Source organism: Simochromis diagramma, unplaced genomic scaffold (genome assembly GCF_900408965.1).
Source record: "Simochromis diagramma unplaced genomic scaffold, fSimDia1.1 OVJJ01000371.1, whole genome shotgun sequence".
In the NCBI taxonomy this organism is placed as follows: Eukaryota; Metazoa; Chordata; class Actinopteri; order Cichliformes; family Cichlidae; genus Simochromis; species Simochromis diagramma.
The window spans coordinates 4,257,533-4,284,354 of NW_024386920.1; the positions used below are offsets into that span (position 1 = coordinate 4,257,533).

At 40.5% G+C, this 26,822-nt stretch overlaps 1 protein-coding gene across 1 annotated transcript in view; it reads left to right on the forward strand.

The window, feature by feature from the left end:
• dnah9 (dynein, axonemal, heavy chain 9) overlaps positions 1 to 26,822 on the forward strand; it is a 170,190-nt gene that overhangs the window by 53,427 nt on the left and 89,941 nt on the right. The window contains exons 36-48 of the mRNA XM_040036646.1: positions 3,256 to 3,413; positions 4,798 to 4,936; positions 7,156 to 7,443; positions 11,163 to 11,373; positions 11,469 to 11,596; positions 11,905 to 12,013; positions 12,476 to 12,623; positions 13,171 to 13,345; positions 14,183 to 14,356; positions 15,485 to 15,692; positions 17,034 to 17,199; positions 17,898 to 18,000; positions 22,672 to 22,911. Of these exons, the coding sequence (XP_039892580.1) occupies positions 3,256 to 3,413; positions 4,798 to 4,936; positions 7,156 to 7,443; positions 11,163 to 11,373; positions 11,469 to 11,596; positions 11,905 to 12,013; positions 12,476 to 12,623; positions 13,171 to 13,345; positions 14,183 to 14,356; positions 15,485 to 15,692; positions 17,034 to 17,199; positions 17,898 to 18,000; positions 22,672 to 22,911 (2,247 nt within the window). The remainder of the gene's footprint in view (positions 1 to 3,255; positions 3,414 to 4,797; positions 4,937 to 7,155; positions 7,444 to 11,162; positions 11,374 to 11,468; positions 11,597 to 11,904; positions 12,014 to 12,475; positions 12,624 to 13,170; positions 13,346 to 14,182; positions 14,357 to 15,484; positions 15,693 to 17,033; positions 17,200 to 17,897; positions 18,001 to 22,671; positions 22,912 to 26,822) is intronic.

Below are 26,822 nucleotides of genomic sequence, written 5' to 3' on the forward strand. Positions count from 1 at the left end.
TTGCGATCATGATGATAATGGAGATAGAGCTCCTCAAAGGATCATTATTCACCCCTAGACTTAGCAGTCACTCCTCTGCCCTTCTCCCTGTAGCAGAAATGAAAGTCAAGCAGTCTTCCTTCATAAGCCATAGAAGTCTACAGTACTTAGAGAATTTTAAAGTGCCAGAAGAATGAATTGGTGTTGCGTGGTGTAATGAATAATAAATCACGGTGGCTCCTACGTGGAGAAGTAGACCCAGAGAATGGAGGAGCGTCAAACTCCTGCTGTGAGAGCTGGCAGCCCACTCCAGCGCTCAGCCTTCCTGAGAGGAGCCAACACAGAGCCATCTCCCACCATACCACATGCACCTAATCCATCTTCTTACAGATGGATTAGGTGCGCGTGGCATTGCACAGTGACAAATGTGGCTGAGGCCTGGGCCTGGACCAGTTCTACATTAAATAAAGCTGAAACCAACCAAAGGCCTGCAGTTGTTATAACATGGAGATGGCTTGGTGGGGTTCTGCCTCAGTTACATCAAACACTGAATGTGTTTTATTTTGTTTTATTGAAGCCACTAGCTCCAGAGAGGTAAAAAGAATGGAGCTGGACCTCTCTGGATCATACCTCTTTTCTTGAGCTTCTTTTAAATGTGATTTTTGTGTTTTACTTCCCTTCCTATCCCTGTAGGATAGCAGTGGTGAGCTGCTGCCATTTCATATAAAACACAAGCTCCTCTGATGTTGTCCTAAAAACTTTTATTTCTTCTTTTTTTTTTGTCTGATGCAGCTTCCCTGTTTGTTTTTGCATTCCCCCCTCCTGCCTCTCCCCGTTGCGTTAGTATGACTGAGTGATCTGTAGCCGAGTACTCATCCATGAAGAGATGTTCCTCCTCTTTCCAGCTGTCGACTCGCTGTTCTACCGCTCGCATGTTAAATTCATAAAGCTTCTTACAGGCTGGGATTCAGAGTTTTAGGCCGAGACACACACATGCATGCACGTATACACACTCACAGAAAGTTCATTTCTGATATCTCATTCCCTCATAATGTAGACAAGCAGGGCTTTGGTAGTTCATCCATCCAGTGAACCCTGGCTGATAACATGCTCATACTATTGATGAAATTGCGTCCCTTTGCAAAAAAAGTTGCATGCTGCATAACAATTTGACAGGCTGTTGCAAATTGACTCTGCTGTGTGCTTGGTGATATTAATAATATGTTAATGAGAGTTGCACTTGATGCCGGGATATCAACTGTGTTTCAGATAGTTTCGGCTTGGCGTGGTTTGGTAGGGAGCCAGTGGCAATCATAGCTATTACCTGCATGTAGATGCCACATTGGTTGGAATTTTTATTACAAAGGTGTGTCAGTGAGGCCGCCATATTGGATGAGCGAGCCTGTATATTTCTCAAGGCAGACTAGAGATGGACCGATCCGATATTACGTATCGGTATCGGTCCGATACTGACGTAAATTACTGGATCGGATATCGGAGAGAAATAAAGCTCAAAGACATACTTTTCTTTCTTATTCTCATTTAAAATGTCTAGCTTTTTATAAATAATTATCTGAATCTTACACCCAAAGTTTTAATCTTATGTAAAATATATAGAAGTCCATTACTGTATATAGTAACTGTTAAGTCTAATATACCCTAGTAAGCTAGTTCTTTTTCCTTTGGGAAGATACCATCTGTGCAGTCTGCAATTCTGTAGAAGAAAGATGTTGAATCTATTTAATTATTCTTGAAAAATAATTTATTTCTGTGCATTTTTCTTCACGCTGCATCAAATTAAAGTTGATTACGTCAATTAAGCATCATGAGGTGGAGGGTGGGGGGTAGTTCCCTATTTTTTTTTTCTGGGAGTTTGCAACCCTATTAGTTAGGTTGCTTAATATTTCTGCTAAGTACTCTTTAAAATACCAGAATAGGGAGGATGGAGTAGGTTTAAGTTTATTAGATTGATCAGTGTTGCTGAACTATGAAATATTTTGGGTGCAGTATATTTTTTACATACAGGTATAACAAAATAGCTTTAGTGTTGTTGTTTATTTAAACTTGAGTATGAACTTATACAAAATGCAGCAAGATATTAAAAAAACAGTTTTATTGATTAAAAAACACTATATCGGATTCATATCGGTATCGGCCGATATCCAAATTTATGATATCGGTATCGGACATAAAAAAGTGGTATCGTGCCATCTCTAAGGCAGACATGCTGAATTTTCATCCAGCTTACCAGCTGTTAGGTTTGTTACAAATGCTATAACTGTATTCATATTCATCAAAAGTTGATTTTCAGTGTTCCAAAATAGAATGTTAAAATGACTGTAAAGACATGTCCACACCGCAAGAGATTTATAGCGACACAGTAACCAGAAACCAAAGAGAGTGAATATTTGGTGAGTTCCAGATGTGTGACTGAAGAAACTACCAATGAAAGTGAGAAATACTGTTGAATGAAAAATCATGGCACCATGGACCCAAGTCCTGTAGGGAGAGTAGTTGGCCAAAGATTTTTTGACAACTATTGGATGGATTTCTATAAAATTCCTTACAAACATTTTTGGTGCCTAGAGGATGGATTATGGAAACTTTGGTCACCCTCGAAATTTCATTAGTGCCTTGAACATGTAGGAACCTGACGGTACTGAATTGGAATAACTGTGCAAAGATTGCATATTAGCACTTCTGATTCAACACATTAGTTGATGTATGTAATGACTTGATTATATATCCGTGTTATGCTTTGGCATGTATGTAGTTGGTGCATTGTCATGTAAATCCTCCGTGGACAAGTCCAATGTCTGTTGGCCACAATAGACAGACAGACACTCTGTCAGTTTACCAAATGTCATGGCTGTGACCCAAGCGGGCACTAGCAGACACTGATGCAAAATGTATACAGTAACCAATGCTGTACTACGTAAAAGTGAGTATTAGCAGTTTAACATTTTCATTGTATTTTTTCATTATTATTCATTAATTAGCTTCAAAATAATTTTAACATGCCGTTTTTTAAACTGTGACCAAAAAAGCCAAGCAACACCATGTAATTTGTCACAATGTATCACATGATTTTGACTTAAATGATGATTAAAAACACATTTTTGTATTTGTTTTTTTAAAATTGTGGTAGACAGAGTGTGCCCTTTTTACTGCTTGGGAACATACACTATATACCCCTTTAATCCTCAAAAATGGGGCTTTGTGTGTTGGCATCCAGTTGCGACAGTTAATTCCATTTTGTATTATCTTTGAAATTAGGTCAAAAGCATCCAAGATGCCATCCGCGATAAGAAGCAGAGATTTAACTTCATGGGAGAGGAAGTGAATCTTTGTCCCTCTGTTGGCATCTTCATCACAATGAATCCAGGCTACGCTGGCAGGACCGAACTTCCTGAGAATCTCAAAGCTCTGTTCAGGTAGGCCAAAAGATCTTCATAATGTGCACGCTTATTTGGATCATTCAGCTTGATCCTTTCATTTATTTCAGCTGGGTTAATCCATCTGTTAATATTTAATCCTGGGTTTACTCATGCATCAAGAGTACAAGTCATACCAAAATTCTGGAAAGAGTCCAGACCCCGAGCCACTAAAGTGGTTCAGACTCCCTAAGTCTATTTACTCAAATTACCAAAATTGATACGTAGGGACTGTTTCTTCAGCATAATGTAGGCCTAATGAAAAGTGCCAACTGTGTTTTCTGTGGATTATCAGGAGAACATGTTTGTATGGACAAATGCAACTTTTGTACATTCAGGTGATGATTCTGTGTCATTAAACGGGTTTAATTTAAAATATCACATAACTGATCCTTCTTTTAGGCTGACTAAATATTAAATAACTGTTTAAATAACATAAAGGTAAAAAACAACAAAAAAGTTGAACATTGTAATATCTCAGGTTAATGTTGGAGTGGACATTCACTGATAAGCTGTGTTTGCATACGTGTTACTGGAGAAGAGCTGTGCCGCTTTTCTTAAATAATTGTAATGGATTCAGACCTGTATGTTGACATTGTTCTATTTTTTGCAGTGTATGAACAATATCCCTATAGTGCAGTGAAAAAATGTTTGTCCCGTTCCAAGTAAACACAGAGTACAGTTTTTGAATGATGATTTCATTTGTTAAGAGAAAAGGGTATACAACCTGTGTGCCTCCCTTAAACTAACTGGCTTTGCCACCCTTAGCAGCAAAAACTGCAATTAGGCATTTGCGATAACTGGCAACGAGTCTGTCTTTCAGATCACTGTGAAGACAATACTTAACAGAATAGTTTTAATTCAGGGTTTCGAGTGTGTGAACGGGACTCAAACCTTCCATAAAGTTCAGCTTTTCAATCAATCAATCAATCAAGGCTTTTTTCTCATTAGTCCGCAGGGCTGTATGACTGTAGCCCAGGTAGTAGACCAGGACACCTATTTATCGGAAGGTTGGCGGTTTGATCCCTGTCTGCTCAAGTTTGCATGCTAAATATCCTTGGGGAAGATACTAACACCGAGTTGCTGTCCGATGCATCCATCGTAGTATGAATGTGTGTGAATGGTAGATAGAAGCACTTACATAGAGCACAGAAAAAAGTGCTCGTATGGATGGGTGAATGAAGTGAGTTGTGCAAGGTGAGTGCTCAAATAGAGTAGAAAAGAGCTACATAAGAACCATCCATGATGTGCTGTAGTGCAGGTGACAAAGGATTTCTCCATATGGCAGCCATATGGAAATTAACTGCAGTGTTTTTTCTCTTTTTTTCCATATGGGTATGAACAAACAACTTAAAGTCACTGCCTTCTTTACATTTGTACACAGACCTTGTGCCATGGTGGTGCCGGACTTTGAGCTCATCTGTGAAATCATGCTGGTGGCTGAAGGCTTCCTTAATGCCCGGGTCCTTGCTAGGAAGTTTATCACCCTCTATACGCTGTGCAAAGAGCTGCTGTCTAAACAGGTATTGCTTGCTTCATTCGATGTAACGCAGCCGATGTGGTTAGTAAAACCCAGATCCATTGCCATTTATAAACTGAGCAGCTGACACAAAGTTCTTTTTATAATTGCGGCTTCTGATAAAGGAATGACTCAGAGGCTCCACACAAGAGCTAACCTTGTGACCAACCGTTCGAGTGAAGTATCACATGCATATAAATAAGAAGCTGCAGGGGGATTGGATGTTATTTCATCAACATTTTTCTTTAATCTATTTTACCCTGCTCCTGTTTTACATGTTATGCCATCATTTACGTTTTTTAAAAAAGCAATAAAACCACTCACAGTGCTGACTAATAGCTACACAGGTGCTCCTTAGCTTAGGTAAGTGATTTTATGAGCCCTCAATTCTGGATGAATTTCCCATGACCACAGGCCTGTTTAAGTGTCATAGCACACTAATTTCTTTTTATGGCTGTTTTATGAATCTCTAGTTCTTCAGAAATGTTTTAAAATTACCTTTTTAGGTTTTCTTTGCCTGGGTTTTCCAACATTAGCAACTTAGGCAATGAAATGAAAAGATAATGAACAGACTGCTTCTCTAAGCTAAATTCATATAAGGGCTGAAACTGCAAATCAATGAAAAGTGCAGATTCAGAAAACAACTTTCTAAAGCTTAACAAGTGCCTCATAATTATGGCTTTAATATTACAGAAGTTCTGCTCCATGGGCTTGTGACTGGCCATGAAAGTGGTTTTAAATGATTGTATTTTCATTTACTGCTTTCTCCATTTCCTCTTGACTCCTTTGTTCCTCTGTCCTTTGTGTTCACTCTTAGATATTCTTCATGTTTCTGTTAGTTTCTTTCTTTTCCTTTCCACTTCTTGGGGACTGTGGCTCAGGAGGTAAAGCAGGTCATTTAGTTGGGCAGGTTGGTGATTGAATCCCTGACTGCTCCAGTCTGCATGTCAAAGTATCCCTGGACAAGCTCCTGCTGCGCTCATTGGAGTGTGAATATTTTCATATTGCATTCACTTGACACGTATTCCTTCATTCATTTGTTTACCAGAGTGATGGTGGAAGGACGTGTCACTCATATCTCATTTTTGCGTCAGCGCTTTTTGCCAGATTCATCCATGCTGTACACGGCAGCTTCATTAATTTCCAAGGCATCCAGATACCAGCAGTTGTTTTTGTTTTCATATCGTCCTACTGTATTATCATCAGAATCTATGATAGACGCATTTAAAATATAGGCAATATCACAGCACAGTTACTATCTTTTACTTGTATTCTACTTTATTTTATCACATTTATTCAGAGTAACTTGGGACACAGGGCTTTGTACAAAACATTTGATCACCTTCAATTTACTGTTGAATCACGAATAGCTGTTAGATTGCTGGGTACCAACAGCCCAGCTGATATGATAAGACTAAACACTTCAAGTGCTGATCAACAGAATATGAAGCAGCAGCAGATCTGATAGCTCCATGACAAAAAATCTATGGCTTTATCTTTTCCTTCATTGTGAAAACAAGGGGGGTTAACAGTTAATCACAGCACATATTGATGTGAACCTGGTGGTTTCTTTCTATATTTAAGTGTGTTTTTCTGTGTGTGCGTTTATTAATATCTTTGTGGGGACCAAAAATTGGAAATTTACTATACTTGTGGGGACAAACAGCCCTTATGAGGACCCAAATCCAGGTCCCCACAAGTTTGAAGGCATTTTTGAGGCTCAAAATGTGGTTTTAGTGTCAAGGTTACAATTAGGTTATGGTTAGCTTTAAGCTAAGGGTTAAAGTTAGGCATTCATTTTTGATGGTTAGGCTTAGGATAAGCAGCTAGGGAAAGCATTATGTCAATTAGATGTCCTCACAAAGATATGAAAACGAGTGTGTGTGTATGTGTGTGTGTTGCCTTACTCTCCCATGTTATTTGGAGAGCCTCTGGATGGAAGTCAAAAACTGTGTGATATTATACTTCTGCCATTATGCAAATGCCTTTAGATACAGTCATCCAACACAGGTGGCAGCTTTAGATATGTTCTAAATTGAACCTGAGGTAGTATAGGTTTTTACACAAAGTCAGAAATGATCAAGTAAATAGAGTTGCATATTTAGTCTTGTTATTGCTCTAAGATTGAATTGCTTAATTATCCTCCATAAAAACATTTTTTAAAAGGTGATGAGCTTGTCAATGAAAAAGGTTCTAATAAGAGCGGTGTGTATATTTCTGTAGGACCACTATGACTGGGGTCTCCGAGCCATCAAGTCAGTCCTGGTGGTGGCCGGCTCTCTGAAGCGAGGAGACCCCGGCAGAGCTGAGGACCAGGTGCTAATGCGAGCTCTCAGAGACTTCAACATTCCGAAGATCGTGACCGATGACATGCCTGTTTTCATGGGACTAATAGGAGACTTGTTCCCTGCCTTGGACGTCCCCAGGAAGAGAGACCTGGACTTTGAGAAGGGCGTGAGGGAGTCCATCCTGGACTTGAAGCTGCAAGCCGAGGACAATTTTGTACTAAAGGTGTGGTTACTCCCTGACAGTCTTCAGGGTTATCTGCTGCAGTTTATCCAATTGTATTTTCATTACAGCTGAATAAATGAAGGACCCGTATGAGTGTAAGTCAGTTGCAAAGCTCAGGATGAAAGAAAACATAATCACGAGTTGTCTGAGAAGCATGAGCCAGGTCCCCAGATGGGGGGTTTCATCTTTAACAATTTAGATAGATATTACAGTTGTAGCACTTTCATTTAGATTTATCTTAGTTCTTTCCAAAAGCTGTTTACCTCATGTCATAATGTTCCACTGGGAAATACACATTAGTGTCAAACAAGACACCAGCATCTGGATGAATTGGGCAAATATTGCTGAAAACCAATGAGAGTTCAGGTGCCCAAGCTGATGACCTAATTCTAGTCATTATATTACATACAGATACACACATACAGACTCTCAATAGAAGGCATTGTATGTCAGAGACAGATGTACGCAGGACCAGGGGAAATAAGTGCAATCTGCCTCAGGTCAAATAGACACGGAACCACATAATAACACTCCATCAATGGAGGCTTGCGCTGCACCATGCCACTTAACCCTGACATTGTGAGAGCCAGCCACAGAAATAAACAAAGAGGAGGAGAAACAGAGCAAGAGAGGGAGAGAATTGCAGAGCGGTCAATAACAACCGTCCACACCCAGAGCCTGAACTTTTACTTCTATGTTTGTGTAGCAAACCTTTTGATTTCAGACCGTTAAGGGGGGAGGGCAAGAGCATACCTTTAGTGTTAGCCTGTGCTAGCATTAGTCCTCCGCACACCAAAGCGGTAATCAGCCAGGGTCTTTGAGAGTGCAAAGCTGTCTGTGCTCTGGCTGAATGGATGTGGAGAAGGAGCCCCAAGAAGCCGGGTCGATTTCATTGATTGGGTGTATGTTAGAGCGGAAATGGGGAGGAAATATCTTTCTCTCTTTTTTTTTTGTCTCTGTCACTCTTTTTTTAAATCACTCTGTGGTGTCCACTCATACTGAATATGTTAACCCAGAAATGAAGAAGTCTGAACCCACAAAGGAATTTTGGAGCCAGTTAATTTGCAGTTCTAAAAATCAAGAAATGCTGCAGTTTCTGTGGTGAAAGAAAAGCAAACTGTTTAGATATTTTATTTCTAGTTTGCCATTTAGGTTAATTGACAACATTTTCAACAGCACATTGTATTTAAAAGCAGTGTATTGCTGAAACATTAAGCTAAAAAGCATTGTGTGTTTAGGGTCTTGTGTTCCTAAAAGAGCACTCCTGCAAACTTAATTAGAAAAACAATTAAAAAATAGAATTTTTAAGTCTCCTCTCTCTTTATGTACACAAAAGAATACACACAGATCATCCACAACACTGATACTTCAATTCAATTCAGTTCAGTTGTATTTATATAGAGCCAAATCACAGCAATACACATTAGTGTTAAACAATTAAAATACACATTTAGCAAAATATGTAATTATCAGTGCAGATTCTTTAGCACTTCTATCATCTGACAGATGACGTTGATCATCTCATTGTGAGCTGCAGGGACAGAAACCTTGGATCCTAAAATTCACTTAGGTGTTACTTTTATTCATACCATCTACAGGGCAACCCCAGTGGCCCAGTGTGTCAAACAGCGGTGCTTTTGTTATAAGAGGTGAGTATTGCAGATATATGTACAAGGTGCCCATTGGCACTGGTGCCTCAATGCATCAGTGCACAGCAATATTGAGAACCGGGCTAATGGTCCTGTTTTAAAGAGTCTCGATAAGGAGGCAGGAAGGGTGGCGGTGTAATAAACAAGTTTCTCAGCCAGGCTACAGTTCATATCCCAATTTGAGAGTTTTGTGTTCTGCTTTCTTGTTTCATTTTAAAGTTACTCCCTCATTTTTACTCACTTTGTACTTTTTCCTTTGTGACTTTGGTTTAGGTACCAATAACTTCATGGCCTGGGATAAAATAGTGATACACATTAGCAGTGCGCTCACCCTGGATTTTAAAGAGTACGAGAGGACTGTGCTTCATGATAGTTATAAAAAGTACTAAAAATAGTACAGACAACTTTCTATACTGCATATATTATGATCGATTAAATCTATAAAGTACTATACAGCTTTAATGTTATGGTTAACCAGTGTAGGTACACATTACTGTGGGGAAAAAAGTATCCTTTTAATGCCATAAACAGATTTGAATGGGGTTTTTTTATATACAAAAGATGAGAGAAAAAGCTAAAACAAATAAATGTGTTATAAAAGTGGGAAAAGTGAGGGGTTACAGTAAATAAGGTTTATTTGTGGCTTGAAAGTTGTGTTTTTTGTTGGCTAGGTGCTGTTGAATCAAATGTTTGGCTGGGGGACAAGTCAGCTAGTGTCTTGAGGTTGAGAGCAAGTCAGACTGGTGAGAGAGCTGGAAGCAAGGTGTGTGTGGTGCTGGTAGCTTAACTGAGACACAGGGAGACAAATAATGTCTTTCACTAATGAGGGCCATCTAAACAAGACAAGTAAACTACAACCTGACATATAGTGTTTTGTGTCCAGTCTTTAGTAACAATCTTCAATCGTTCAATAAGAGCTGGATTATAGTAACTTGATTAAGTACATGGTTATTTAATGGGGTATTTAATGACGCCCTGCCAGAAACATACAGAGAAACACGGGGCCAACAACAAGACTTTTACTGTAAATTTCTAAGTTAATTTGTAAATTTTGTAGTAACCTGTAAATTGTAAATACTGTAAAACTTTTTTCTGTCATTTAATGGTTGGGCATTGTACAGCTACAAGCATTTCACCCCCATGTCATACTGTGTATGGTTGTGTGTGTGTGACAAATAAAATTTGAATTTGAATTTGACCTGAAAAGAGCGAGGAAAATAGAAAGACTGTAAAAAGATGGTTGGGCAGAGACAACCTAATATTGACCTAATATTTACATTCAAAGCAGCATCACTTCTTCTTATGCACTGCTGCTTTAGACAATCTTGGAGAACCTCCCACTGTTCTTTTGTAGATTTAGTCTGCTTCAGTTTCTTCTGTATTTTCAAAGTAATCCCAGACTGACTCCATAGTGCTGAGATCAGGGCTCTTTGGGCCCATACCATCTGTCAGGGAAATCTTTGCTCTTGTTGCAACAGAAAATAGTTCTGGATTTCACAATACTAGCAAACCGAGCACCATAAAACAAGAGGCGAGGTGGAGCATATGAAAAGGAAACAAAGGAGATCCAAATAACATCAAAACTTGGTCTTAGTGGAGACTGACCAAATGCCCTTCTCTATCAGTTCTGTTTAATTGTCTGCATATTTGTGTGCCTGCATTTATTAATGCTATATTAAAATGTCTTTTTAATTCATTAAATTGTTTGGTTTTCAGAGGAGGACACATAATTATACTGTGTAAAATAGATTGGGTGGCATTTTGATTATGCAGACATAGTAGTATGTTCAGAGATCTGTCCTCCCTGAAAACAACTGCTGTCATTTATCGTGGTCTGTGAACAGTGTGCTAAGCTGCTGTGCTGCACTGCAATGCATCACACTCCTGTCATTCTGCATATATATTATAGCAGAATAACAAGGAGGAGTTGCAGTAGACTGAGCACCACAGGGTACACAGAAAGCTACATATTTGCATATTTTGTAAGGGAATTTAGTCCTCAGTGTTATGTTTTCTTTGTGTCTATATACAAAAAAGAATTTCTAATGTTAAACTGTGTCTGTCTACTAGGTGGTGCAGCTGGATGAACTGCTGGCAGTGCGTCACTCTGTGTTTGTGATAGGGAATGCAGGCACTGGGAAGAGCCAGGTGATGAGATCACTCCACAGGACCTATCAGAACATGAAGCGTCGGCCCGTGTGGGCAGACCTCAACCCTAAGGCTGTGACCAATGACGAGCTCTTTGGCATCATCAACCCAGCAACCCGAGAGTGGAAAGATGGTGATTACAGAGTCCTTCACAGATACAATGTGATCAGTGCAAAGTGTTTAGTGACCTGTCTCAAACATCCAAAATGTCTCATGTCCTTCCTGCAGGTCTGTTCTCCAATATAATGCGCGAATTGGCCAACATTAGTCACGGCGGACCGAAGTGGATTGTTTTGGATGGAGACATTGACCCAATGTGGATTGAGTCACTCAATACAGTCATGGATGACAACAAGGTGCTATTGAATTAAACACATGCGAGTGTGTGCTTGTATTGATTTAAAGAAAATGTCAGTTTGACACAGAATAAAAGACTGTCTGTTGTTCACTAAACGAGCATTCAGATATGAAAAGGGAACGTGGTTGACTCATCACTGATACGAAAGGATAGTAAACTGTTTGTACTCTCTGAATGAGAGAGTGAATAACGGTGTCTGCATGTAAAAAGAGGCTTGGACTGTGTGTCAGGCACAAAAAGAACACATTCTGTTTAAGTTATTTCTGTTATTTCTGTGTGTGAAAATCTGCTTTCCCCTCTTGTTAGGTGCTGACTCTGGCCAGTAATGAGCGGATCCCTTTGAACCCCACCATGAGGCTGGTGTTTGAGATCAGCCACCTTCGCACTGCCACCCCTGCTACTGTATCCAGAGCGGGTAGTTCTTGTTATTCCTCTTTTCTCACTGTTTTACTTTTGCTCTTCTGATGAGGACCAAACCAAAGGACCAAATTCACTGTGGGCCACTAAGTTAAATATGATTTAATTATTTTGTGTGTCTGTCACATAGCTCTAATTAGCAATATGTGTGTTTGTGAACTTGTGAACCAAGCTGGGTAGCGTTAGCTAATAGCTTAGCACTCCACCCTCTCGTTCAGGTATGGTCACTTCTAGCTCCAAAAAATGAAGTTGCAGTGGCCAAAAGGTGCAAAAGCTCCAAAATCAGTGGCTGATGTCATAGTGGTTCCATCCATCTTTTATATATGGCATGCTTGGTGCATGGAAGGTAGGGTGGGGGGTTCAGCAGAAGTCCAAAAAATATCGTTGCCCAAATCCAGCCCTGTTATAAACACTGTAAACCTGAATGTGATCAATTTAAATCTTACTCTGTTTTTTTCAGGCATCCTTTACATAAACCCAGCAGACCTTGGGTGGAATCCACCGGTGTCAAGCTGGATCGACAAGAGGAAAGTCCAGTCAGAGAAGGCCAACCTGACCATTCTCTTTGACAAGTATATCCCACCTTGCCTGGAAGCACTCAGGTCGAGGTAACGCAGCTCCTCTGTGGCTTTGTGCCACTGTAACAGGAAGTGCATGGAGTCATATATTGACGCAGGATGTTGGGGTGTGACATAACACGTAACAAATGGTACTAAGTGGGCGTGTTAGACGAGCAAACACGGACTGAGTCAGCAGAATTGGATGATGCTTTCTATACAGGACCACTCGCCTCTTCCAACACCTCCATCACTGCTCCTATTAGAGCACACAGCAAAAACAGGAAGCAGAGGAGGGCAAATTTGTTCACAATGTGAGACAGTGTGTATGGAACCACTGTGCCACAGCTCATGAATATGTCATCTCTTTTCTTGGACTTCAACATAATTCAGTGTGTTCAATTGAAAGAAGCTGTGTTTGTTCTGTTAAATGAGGAAAAGAAACATGTGATCCAATTCAAAACTGCAGATTGTAACACCAGAGTTTAACATTTTATTGTTTGCTGTGTACACAGTTGTTCCTTTATGTACTGAATGAGGAACATGAGACGACTACAATGCTTGAATCGTGTGATGTAATGCGTCTATCTTTGTTCAGGTTTAAGAAGATCATCCCTATCCCTGAGCAGAGTCTGGTCCAGATGCTGTGCTACTTGCTGGAATGTCTTCTGACTCCAGAAAACACCCCGGCAGACTGTGCCAAAGAACTTTATGAGCTCTATTTTGTCTTTGCTGCGGTCTGGGCCTTTGGAGGGGCCATGTTTCAAGACCAGGTACTGCATAGGGCTCTAGGCGTGTGAGATAAGTACTAAGTGGTTGCATAAAGAAGGAAAAGAATGGGAAATAACTGAAACAGCTGAATAATTTTTTTCCCCATAACCCCTTCCTGAAAGAGTTTCTTGCACTTGGTATTTCTTGGTATTATTCCATCCGTGATGGCTCTTATGCAACTCAACTCTGTGTCTCTATTCGTGAAAAATCATTTTTAATGTTATTTTCAGTTGAAGAAATGGCAGGGGTTTTAAAAGGGAGAGATCTTCATCTGAAAATGAAGTGGACTCCATTCCCCCTGAACAACACACAGACTGGCTGAATTTAAATCAGCAGGAGAGCCATGGCGAACAGTTGCTAAGCAATCCAGTTAGTGCCGTACAGTAAGCGCGTCCGTCTAAGTTATGGGATAAAACTGCTTTCCCCTTGGTACAAATGTACTCCACTTTATTTTCCCATCACAGATGCATTTAAATGCTAAGTGGTTTTATTGACTGGAGAGTTGGTAGTGAATAGAGAAGACAGGTAGGAAGGAGTGGGGAGGCAGAGAGGAAGGCGAGGAGCTGCCAGCCAGCAGGTGATGAGGCTACTTCACCGTCTGAATTGCAGAGATGCATAGATACGCCTGCCATCTCTTATTTTCCACCCTTCATCTGCTGTAGCTGGATCACTATATTGCTGCCATTTATTTGTCCTCTGGTTTGCATTCGCACCAGTATAAATCAAACACATAGATCCATCGCTACTGTACAGAAAAGAAGCAGAGGGGAAGTCATTTTAGAGTATTGACCGCTCGCCTACCCTCTGTGTCTCTGCATGTGTGCTCTGTGTGAGCACAGCTGGTTGACTACAGAGTGGAGTTCAGCAAGTGGTGGGTGACCGAGTTCAAAACCATCAAGTTCCCTACCCAGGGCACCGTGTTTGATTACTACATCGACCCCAAGAGTAAGAAGTTTGAACCCTGGTCCAAGATGGTGCCCAAGTTTGAGATGGATGCAGACACACCACTTCAGGTACAACAAAGGTTTTAGATTAGATGCTTTTTTGTGTGTTTTCTTTCATTCTTTGCTTTCTTAGGTTTTATGTGCTATTTACGTGACTAAATGTTCCAACCAGCCAATCAGTAGCCATCTTGAAAAACCTCAAGGCGTTAATGTTGGCAGTTATTATTAAACATTTAAACTAACATTAATTTGTATGATCCAAAGCTTATCCCTTTAAATAAAATCTACTGTTAAAAATTGCTCCAAAAGGGTTTGAAAAAATTCATTTCTTTGGAAGTTCTAACAGAACATTTACTGTTTTAAAGTATAGACTATCACAATGTCAGCCGACAAATTTGACACATTGGACAACTTTGAGCAAAAGTTAACACCAAGGCATGTTCACCAAGGGTTTGTGAAAACTGTCACAGAATTAGGATTAATGCTCTAGATGTGTGAATAGACAAGCGCTTGTCTTTATGTCAACCATAGCTAATGTTTTAAAGACCTGTACACATGAGAAAAAGTGATCAGAATAATACACCTAGAATTTAAAGTAGCTACACTAGAGATATGGTTAAGGTAATTCAAAGTCTTTATTGTGTTCTTCCTGTTGTGCATAGCAGCAGGATGGGGACTCAATTGGAGATAAAGTATCTGAATTTCAGGAGCTGGACCACACCTCCAAACACGCTCCTTCCGGTTCTCATCTATATAGGTTCCCCCAGTTCTACAAGCCGTTCATTCTCATTTACGTGCCCCACCCTCCATCCCCTTTTCACTTCTTTAACTTCTTTACTTCTATGGGGATCTGCCAGGCCCGGGAGCCGCTGTCAAACCTAAAATGAGGATGTGGGCCCAGCGAGTGAAAAACAGGATAGAGGCAGAGTAAAAGTTAATACCGTAATCCAACTCTTGAATACAAGCTGATCTTGTACATTGGTGAGCACTCACAATGCAAATCAGGTAACAAACACACAAAGGACAAAGCAGCGGCTTTGCAATATTACACGATTTAGACAATTAGGAATACGAGGAAACAAAACGGTATAGAATAACAAGGAATGTATGAGGTATAATAACGACACTGAACAGTCTTACTAGTGTTCCCATCAGACAATGTGTATCAAATATTTGTGAATGATTCCCATGTTGCAGGCATGCCTGGTCCACACTACAGAGACCATTCGAGTTCGTTACTTCTTGGACCGTCTGCTGGAGTACCGAAGGCCTGTCATGCTGGTTGGAAACGCTGGCACCGGGAAGTCTGTTCTGGTTGGGGAAAAACTGGGATCACTGGACGCAGAGAAATATATGATCAAAAATGTCCCTTTTAACTATTATACCACATCTGCTATGCTTCAAGGTAGGAACAATTTAAAATGGCAAATGGCACACCTCTCTGTTTAAGCTGTGCATCTGAAGGACTGTAATTGATTAAATAACTGTGCTAAGCTGTTGCATGAGCTCATAGTACTGATGGAGTTTGTTTTTTTACCCCTCATTCATAAAAGACTGATAGAGTATTGATTTCACCAAGCCGGCTATGCAGGCAGTTCGTGACTTTGATACCATCGTGTATCTACTAAAAATCAGCGATGATTTTGAATCTTAGTGGCTTCGACCTCAAGGTCAAGGTCAGAGGTCAAGTTTTGTGAATGTGATAACTTAAGAATGTGGCAACAGAGGATTTTTATCCCATGAATGTGTTTACTTGGAGGCTGAGGGGTAGCACTGGAAGTCACCAGTATTTCTTCTACCGATGCTGACCAACTCACAGTGATCCTTACAGAGAGACATATGAAATCATGATTGCATGATTTATATAGCCATAGCTGTGTTTCTGTAAGGTTACTCGGAAAATTTGAAAACATCAACATTAATATAAAAGTTATTTTACATAATTTTACAGTTTGTTTTACATAAATATTGTAAAACAAAGAAAAGAAAAAAAAAGTAGAATATTTTTATGTTAAAGGATATGTATATGATCTTTAATCAGGGATACTCGGTCTTTTCTGTGTTGGGGTCTCTGTCAGGACACAGAGTCCCAGAACAGAGCAGCCAAATGTAAATTACTGCAAATATAAATAACAAATCTGTGTTTGTCTTTAGCTGCTGGTTAACCCTGTGAAGTCTAAGTCATCAGAGACAATTGCCTTAGAGTTAGTGTCAGAGTCGTCATGACAACTTGGGCCTCCGAAGGTTGAAGATACAGTTTATCAAAAGAAATACATACGTACATCCATGCAAATGTAGCATGGGTAATGCTGCTGATCCGAATCTTTATTTTCCATATTGGGACACCTCAGACTGCTTTAGTGCCTGTACCCTGTGTCCTTGTGTTTTTTGCTTGTCAGTGCTTAACACAGAGAAATGTCTAACTGCTCTTTGCATGTTGCAGCTCACTTGAAATATCAATTAATATTTTTCTTTTTTTTCTTCTTTTAATGTAAATGACACTGAGACCTAAAAAGTTAAAAAATACTACAACAGCAAAAAGAGAATAATAGAAAATTATACTTTGTATAGTGGAATAATTTTTCTTACATATTAGTTATCATTGCCTTGGGTGTTCTTCTAAAGTCAAAATGACCCCAACTCCCAGATTCGAAGCTACTCTGTAAATGCTGTTTTTCAGTTACAGTTTCCTCTGTGCTGATTTTCCTCTTTCTGCTGTCTGCTCTTTCATTCATCTCCCGCACAGCTGTGTTAGAAAAACCCCTTGAGAAGAAAGCAGGGCGCAACTACGGACCCCCAGGCAGCAGAAGACTGATCTACTTCATAGACGACATGAACATGCCTGAGGTGGATGCATATGGCACGGTTCAGCCTCACACACTAATACGCCAACACATGGACTACAACCACTGGTAAGGCGCTGTCATTTGTCATGTAGCTGTGCAGTATCCACACATGTATGGGAGAGAATATACACGTGCTGTTTGAAGGAGCAGCATTATACTTATAGGTTGTGCTGTCAGAGGTGATTTTCAGAAAATGCTACATCAGCACCGCTTTAATTGCTCAAATGATGGACAGTTTTGACAATTTCTCCCTGTATTAACAGATAAAGGGATCATTCAGATAATTGAGTGCCAGTAGCTGATAGCTGTGAAATGTTAATAATTCGCAGCTTTCCTCTGAAAACTCCCTCATTTTAGTATTCACAGAAATCCCTGCCTTAGTATCAATATGCTACAACTTTTATGAGTGTCAAAAGTCAAATGTGGGAGCAGGCTTGTGTGATTCGCCTTAAAAGGATTTTGTTGCTCATCTCTCTGACACAGTGAAGCCATTCTGAACATGGTTCCACTGCGTCAGACACAGGCTAACTGGCTTAGACACGGTCAGCCCATTAGAGATATGCTAGGAGGATTTCAGGTATGAAATTTAGAGGAAGGAGGATGCTGCTGTGCCACGCCAGCTTAAGTGGGAGCTGAGGCGTCCATATCTGCAAAAGTGTGTGTGGGTGTGTGTGTGTGTATTAGAGACAGGGGGCATGAGTATTTTTCTGCATGCAAGACTGTTAAAGAGTGATTTTTTTCTGCATGTGTGTGTGGACTCCCAGGTATGAGCGTAATAAGCTGCTTCTGAAGGAAATACACAACGTTCAATACGTGTCCTGCATGAACCCCACAGCTGGCAGCTTCACCATAAATCCACGGTTGCAGGTACACACACACACACACACATTCGGCCTCCCAGCACGCTGTGATCCACTGGTTATGCAACTCGCTGCTGAGGTTACACGTGCACTACATCTCACACGTTATCAGTTTTTCTTTAAATTTGCTTTCTGAGTTTGAATTCAGAACCATTATCGACAAGTTTAGCAGGTGTGAATTTAGCCCAGTCCTAAACCCTTTTCACTGACCTTTACTTTTAGTCTAGGACTAAGTTAATCTAAATATGCTGTTTTACAGTCATTTCTTTCTTCCTTGTGAATTTGCCAAATTGTTTGTTTCTCTCTTTGTTAATTTGTCTGTTCCTTCATGCAGAGTTGATTAGATTTTGACAAAACTTTCAGGAAGCGTTAACTCCATCATTTCTCAACATTATAATTCAGCATTTAGAAAATTAGACTGGTTTGCCTGAGGGTGGTGCCGCATTTATTCTTGCTTATTTGTGTGGCTTTGCGTTATCACACACACAACTAATCTAATGTAAGAAATTAGAAAAGAAAAAAAGAAAATACCACAATATACATTCATGTGGCTTTCTGACGTACAGAGGGGCTATACTACAGAAGATTGCAGGGTCAGAGTTAAAGAAGTTGCAAACAACTTCTGCAAATATATAGTATTAGAAACATAACAAGCCAGTGTGCAGCATGATGAGGACTTTGTAATGTGATATTACAAGTCACCACTCAGTACTGATTCACAGATATAGCAGAAGTGTAGGCATATTGTTTGGTATTTTTAATATACAATACAGAAAAACGATGTGGGTAATTTTAAAAACCATATCATCACATAGTTTTTCCAGCAGAGCAGCTCCAATTCCATTATTTACAGTATATCCAGCCAGCGTGTCTATTACATGCTTTGCTGTGATTTCAGGTTTATCCAGCCCTGTCTCCAACAAATGTAGCAGAGCAACATCACAGCTGGGTCACATCAAGCTGCTAGTTTTTAAAATACATTGGTTTCAGTCTAAAGTAAAAGAAAATGCACACCCCATTCAGTAGCTTAGGTTCAGTAATAATGTTCTGTATAACTTTATTAATGGCATCGTTATGGCGAAACTTTTGTTTATTGAGGTCCTACCGACTGATTCCACATGGATTAAGATGTAGGCTTGACTGGGCCACTGCGACACCTTGCTTCTATTTTGGCCTCTCTTTCGTTAACTTGCTGGTGTGCTTGGGTTCATTGTTTGACTATAGAATATTTTCTGTCAGCATTTGTGATCAACTCGACAACTGCAAAGTGCCTAGGTCGATTTACTACAACACTAGTCAAATTTATTCGTGTAGCACTATTCAGACACAAGGTAATTTATAATGCTTTACAAAGGGATGTAAAGATGACTTCAAAGAGGCATTTATAACATTTATGTAAAGCATGCACAAACAGTCGTGATAGAAATGTTTTATAACAACAACCATTAGAAAAACTAACTCGTTTGATGCTTTGAAGAGTTGTTTTCCATGTTCACAGTTGTCTATCTGTCTCTGCTGTATGAATCTAGTTGTTTCAGTTACAGTCTCAGTAAAAGCAATGTCAAAAGAGCAGTAAAACTGTGGGAGGACAGAGTCCTCTATGTTATGTCCCAGGGAAAGCCATTTGACTCTGCACTGCCATGCCTAATCTGAGACCATATGTAAAATGGGGAACCATCCACTAGAAAATAATAGAGATGAAAGGTTAAGAAGGAGGTTGCAGCCAGAGTGGAATGAAAGACAGTAGATGTATTATTGGGAAGGGACGCAAGGCCAAGAGCGTTGGAGGTAGATTCAAACTGTTCTGTCAGGGTGTAGATATGAAGTTGAGTAGGAATAGTGTGAATAGTGTTATAAAGGTAAAGAGTGCCAAACAGGATCAGAAGTTAGAAGCTGGAAATTGAAGGGTGAATGTTGTCATTGGATGTGCCCTGTGAGTTAGATGTCAGTTAGAAGAGAAAGAGGACTCCTGGAGTAAGTTGAATGAAGTGGTAGAGAGTATCACTAGTGGACTGAGAGTGGTGACTGGACCAGACTTCAGTGGACATGAAGTGAACAAAGATGACGAGGAGCTGTTGGGTAGGTTAAGGAGAGGAATGTAAACAGGCCGATAGCAGTGGATTTTGCTAAAAGGATGGAAATAGCTGTGTTGAACACATATTTCAGGAAGAGTGTGGAAAACAGGATAACATATAAGAGTGGAGGGAGGTAAACTACATCCTCTGCAGAAGGTGCAGTGTAAAAAAGATAGGAGACTGCAAGGTGGTGTCAGAGGAGAGTGTAGCTAGGCAACCTCGGATGTTGGCTTTGGAAATCAAGAAGAGGAAGCGAGGGAAAGTAGACGCAATGATTAAAGGGTGGTAGTTGAAAAATAAATATTTATTTATGTAATTTTAATGCTCTGGCTCGGTTGTGAAGCACTTTATGAGCTTTGTCTCGAAAGGTGCTATAAAAATAAAATTTTATTCTACTTGCTTTACTGTTACTAATATTGTGCAGAGTTCAGGGAGGAGCTGAGATGGGCTCTGGGTGGTAGGGAAGAGTTATCAGAAGACTGTGAAAGTACAGCTGAAGTGGTGAGGGAACCTGCCAAGAAGGTGTTTAGTGTATTTTCTGCACAGAGAAAATAGGACAGGAGACTTGGAATGGAATTGGTGGAATAAGGAAGTGAAGGATTATTTAAAAGAAGATGCTGGCAAATAAAAAGTGGAACACGTAGAGATGAAGAAAGTAGACAGGACTACTGGGAGGCTTGGTATACGGCAAAGAGAGAGGTGGTTAAAGGATTATGGCGAGTTATATGTGAGGCTGGACATAAGGAAAGAGAAAAGGACCTGTAACAATTGGTGAGGCACAGAAACTGAGCTGGAAAAGATATGCAGCTGGCCAGGAAGATTAAGGATACAGATGGAAATGTACATATGAAAGAGTGGAGCTGAATAAAGAAAATGTTCAGAGGATTAGTAAGCAGAAGTGAGGGCAGCTTTGAAGTGCATGGAGAACAGAAAGGGGGCTGGTCCAGTTGATATAATGTTTGCTTTCAGTGTGTTGATGAAGGTGGAGGCATGCTTTGGAGAGAAGAGCGGAATCAAGACAGAATACATATGTGCGAATGAGAGGATAGACAGGTGTACCAGTAAAGCTGTAAAGAGTAAATGTGGTAAAACAAACATCTCTCAAAGATCAAGAATTTAATAAGTGAAAGAATCAAAACAGAGTGAGACTGACATCAATTAGTTGTCGTTTGAGCATTGTTTGCCATATTGTCACTAAATGATTTTGTAGCTAGCATCATATCTAACATCTGAAGGAGCAGATCAACAGCTGCAGGGCTTAGATAAGAGAACAATGCTGCAGACTCCAATTTAAAAGGACTTTAACATGAACATCAAAACGTTCTCACAGAACATTCAGGTCCAGAGTGTAATGCTCAACTGTAGGAAGATTGTTGGACTGAATTCTTTTCGATACTGTTGCGATTGCTTCCTCTGGTAGAAAAAGAACAGATGACGGTAGGTCAGGGTGCCTCTTGTCATTACACTGAAACAGCTTGTAGAAAAGTTAGTGAGACATGCCTGCAATGAAGAGGTTGGGGGACAAACTTTGGTACATGGCTACAGCGTTAAAGAAGAGAGAGATCAACGATCTGAAGGTATTTAGTGTACTTTATTAGGGGCAGGAGGAGGTGATTCAGCAGGAGGGATTTCCAGCAGTTGTACTATCAGTGCTGCAGACATGATAGGTAGGAGAGTAAAACACTCCGTCTGTCTCTGATGTTTTTTAAAAACGAACTTTGTGGAATGAGAGAGCAGGTGTAAATACTAATGTTTTTAGGGACTGTTTTTTAACTGTGGAGTAAAATACACTTGCTGCTCCAGGGAACATTTCAATTTATTAAGTGGGGAAAAAAGCTTTACAAACCTAGCAGGCCCTATGGGAAAATGTAATTGTCCTATAAACCTAATTACTGGTTGTGTCACCCTTGGCAGCGAATTGCAATCAAGCATTTGCGATAACTGGCAATGAGTCTTTCACATTGCTGTGGGGGAACTTTGGCCCACTCTTCTTTGCAGAATTGTCTTATTTCAACCACAGGAGGATTTTTGAGCATGAAGGGCCTGTTTAAGGTCATGACAACACATCTCTATCAGATTTAAGTCTGGACTTTGATTACTTGTGTTTGATTACACGCTTGTTTTCCCTCCTTATAGATGCAATTATTTACCAACTGCATTTAGTATTCATTTGGGTTATCTTTGTCTAATGTTAAAATTTGAGTGACGATAATTTCTCACAGCACTTAATTTTCTTTATCTTGTTGTGGAGCAGCAGACATCCAATAGTATGAGGGACATTTTTGTTTAATAAATGAAAGTTTTGGTACTTGGCTAAATGCAGATTATTTCTGACCTTGTCCTCTGCAGTTAGATTAAAAATGACTTGTTTATAGACACAAACTCTGACTGACCTGGAGTCACACACTTTGTACACCCAGACATTCAACCTGTCATATTTAAATTCTAAAGTCATTCTTTACTGAGTGACAGCCTTTCTTCACTTATTGCTGCAAACACCGACAAGGTGACCCTTGGTTTCATTCTGGAAACAAACCGACTGCATAATAAGTGACAAACATGTGTTTACTCTTGCCTCCTTTATGCTCTGCCCCCTTCTATAGCGCCACTTCTCAGTTTTTGCCCTGTCGTTTCCCGGAGCCGAGGCCCTGAGCACCATCTACACCTCCATTCTGTCTCAGCACCTGAGAGGAGAGGGTTTCAGTGCTGCCCTGCAGAAAAGCTGCTCCACCCTTGTGCAGTTAGCCCTGGCCTTGCACCAGCGCGTCTCCTCCGCCTTCCTCCCCACCGCAGTCAAGTTCCACTACATCTTTAACTTGCGAGACCTCTCCAACATTTTCCAGGTGATGCATACTGAGCACATACACCAGAAGGATTTATCCATGCAGAAATGATTTGAGAGGTATGACCTCAAGCTAAACTTCTCACAACGAAAGGCAAGAAGTTACCTCCATAAAGTTGGGAGCTTTTTTCCACATCACTCCTTTTAACTTGCTCCTTTCTGTTTCTACGGCTCTGCTTCCCATGCGGGTAGAGCCAGGCTTCTATCACTAATTTCTCATCTAAATGATTATTGATTTAAGAGCTGAGTCTGAAAGCCAGAAATAAGTCTGAAATAAGTGTAACAGAAAATAGAATGGATTTGCACTTCCACGGGTGTTAGTGATGATTTAATGTATTTAAATGAATATAATATCAGAGCGCTGTAGCTGTCAGGGGAGAAGCTTTTGGGGCAATATTTCTGTCAGAATCCTCCACGGTTTCATGGAGGGCAGGCTCTCATTTAACACCCTCCGTTGTATAATTAATGCTTTAAGCCACTGAGCTATAGGAACTAGATTTTTCATAATTTTAGCTTGGAGTTTACAGAGGACCAACTGAGGAATCTCAGAGTTTTTCACTGTGCAGAATATATAGGTGTGAAACTATGCTACTTTAGATTCTTTTCTAATCCTGATTTTTTTCATATAGGCTGAAATTTCACTCCAGAGTTTGGACAAGCGAAACTCACAAACACGACAAACAAAGCCGGTCAGTTAAAAGCAAAAACTGCCCAAAAATACCAGCAATCAAAATCGAAATAGCAGCTGAATCCAAAAAGGCCATTAGCAAAAGCTTAAAAGGACAGCAATCATCTGCCTGTGGTCTGCCAAGCACGTCGTGTGGTTCAGAATGACTGGTACATGATGGACCTCAAGTGACAACTTTCACTGCCCCAGAAGAATGTAGACAAGTTCAAATTCATTGAGCACAAAATGTAAGTGCATGGAGGCAGCAGGAGAGTCTCCAAGTGTAACTGTATAAAAGCATACAAAAAGGAACGCAGCTATGTGCAATATTGTTATTTGTGCATATTTGTCACAATATCAAGATTTTCCTTTAAGTGATGCAGTGCTTACGATTCACAGTGAGGTTTGAACCTGGTGACCAGCTGAGTTTGCAGTTCCTCTGTGTGCTTGTGTGGGTCTGCTTTAGGAATTCTGGTTTTCACAATCCAAAGACTTTCATGTTGCATGTGATTCTAAATTAGCCGTAGGTGAATGTTAATGAATGGGTGTCCAGGGTGTATCCTGTCTTTTGTCTTATTACAACTGGGAAAGGCTTCAGCACCCTCATGTGCTGTTCATTTATGGGTGGATGGAAAGTTATTATTCACGTTTATTGTGACCCACGCCAAGGATGGTGTCGATCGAAGAACAGCAAAACCAGTGGGGACACCACTGTGATGTGGAGATGTGGGAGTGTCTTTGGTTATCTTACCAGAAGCAAGAATGGTAAAGAAACTCTGTGCTGCACACTCGAGGGCTCGAAACAGCAACTCAAGAAGCTAGAATAGCTAGACCTTCAGGCATTGATAAAATACCAACACTTAGTGAATAGACAAGTACACAGTACAAAAATATTTTAGCATTGCCAAACACTGAAGAGAGCAATATTAGATGGCAAAATTCATACAGTCCTACATCACTGGGTTACGGTACTTTTCTATAACAGATAATGTGGTAGGCCTCACTGAGTTTAAGGAAAGAAAGAAAAGAGAGACCCAGATAAAGTTTTTAAACCATCCCACCACACCTGGCAAATCACTGCATGATGTAGATGCAATGTCAGTGTTCAGCCGTCACAAGGAGAGACTCTTTTTAGACCAGATTGTCAGATGAAGTATGCTGAGCCTTCTGCACTTTAAGATTAAAGCCTACTTATCGTCCTTGCCAATGCACTCGCCCTGACCACCTAAAGACTTAGCTTCTAGGTCCTAGATCACACACATCACTGCCGTCAAAAAGTTGGGAGTTAAATTGCACCACAACACTTTGAAGCTAGTGTTTAAATAAGCCATTCTGCCTCTTTCATCAAAATCTTTTTTTTTTTTTAATTGGTCTGCACAGCGAGATCGGACATCTAATAACCACAAAGAGGAAACAATGTCAAAGCTGTCTCCTCTCCCCATCCTGAGAGGAAATGTAAAGAAAGCCAGAAAATGGACTCCTGGAGCTTATTTGAAGTTTTTTTTTTACTCAGTTCTCGCCGCAAAGACCCGAGGACAGGTGGGTAGAGGCGAGAAACCTCTTAGCTTACAGCTCTGCCTCGGCAGTATTTTCCCAGCCATACCTCTGTGCTTTTACACCTTCAAAAGTGGGAAAGTATTTGGCTTGACAGTACAAACGTTTCCTCTCATTTCAGCCATGAGGCCTAAATAGTTGTCAGTCAGTATTTACTAGCTTGATATTTCAGATGTGTGCCTCAGCTGAGATAATTGGAGGACTTTTTTTGTAATTGATTTTTTCCTCCTTTCTTCAAAACTTGGAGATGTAGCCAGAGGAAGCTGTCTCATTATAATCAACACTAATGAGGCAGAAAGCCAAGCTTAGAAGCTCTGTGGGAGCTTGCAGTGGTCTGTGTAAAGGTGTTTTTGAAAATGACAAAAGGAGCGGGTCCACAAAACAGTCAAGGCTGCATCTTGAGAAGATTGTTGCTGTTTGCTGGCAAAGTTCTAAGGTTAGTGGAGGTTGCTGAATAGTTAACAGGAGCTAATAATTTCTAAACTTTACCTTCCTTTACTCGCCAACTTTTTAAAGTACCCTGTCCTTAAAAAAGTTGGCGAGTAGACAGAGAGCAGACACATTGTCTCCATAAATCTTCAGTTTTCCTGGGCTTTAGTTTGATCATTCCACCCTGCGGATGTTAAATTAAACGCACTATAAGTGAAGTACAGTAGCCAAATTCCACTAATAGGGCTAGACAAACAGTTTGCCGTCCGACTGGGAGCATTGTCAAAGAGCTCCGTTTGCCAGCGTTCGTTCTCTGCCATGACCAGCGGGCATATCCATGGGCTTGTCTTCTCCACGTCAGCCTAAATGAGCTCCTCGACGCTCGAGAGGCGAGGGAGGAGACGGGGGGAAAGATGGATGTGGAGTGAAAGAGGAGGACAGAGACTAGGGAGAGAAAGAGAATACACGATGGTGCAGAGAGACCAAAGCCAAACTGTACTGACTACACAATATGTCTGCATGATGTTCTGTAGATAGTCAGCTGGGTGCATTTGTTAGCAAGGGAAGCATTGTTTGGGGCTCGGAGCAGCTGTCAGGCTACGAGAAAAGCGAGCTTGCTGCAGACAGAACGACAGACAGATACATGCCGACACCAAGTGCTCTCTAATCCCTCTCCTCTGAGTTGAACAAAGCAATGAAAGATCAGGGGCACGGAGGATGAGATAGTATGCCAAAGTCAGCTGGATAGAAGAAAAACAAAGTTCTGTCTGCTCTCAGTTTGTTCAAGTGATACTGCTAACAGCTAAGGCTGTGATTATTACTGTTATATAGAGTTAGGTGCCATATGGTGTTTTGTTTTGCTCAAGCACACTTGTACACAATGAATGCGGGGAGTCGTGATTGACACCATTAAACAAAGAAATGAAGTAGAAAGGGCTGGATCTATTAAAAGTCAAAAATATGACATCATTCACACATTCTCGTGGAAAACGTCTTAACTTTGGTAGAGCCGGAGTGGTGTCCATTACTCAGGCTAGGTTTGCATCTTAAGAACACTCATCCACACCCAGAGCACACCTCCCATCTGCACAATTACACAGTGGATTTAGCAGCCAGTTGTCTCATTCAGCCGGCTCAGATATGGAGTCAGATCAGACTCAGCTGGCTTTACCCCCGGAGATGATTCTGTTGATTAGAATAAGTTCTGGGGCTGGAAACACACAGCATCTGCTTGCCTCTGCCGCTGCCTCCTGGGTAACGCT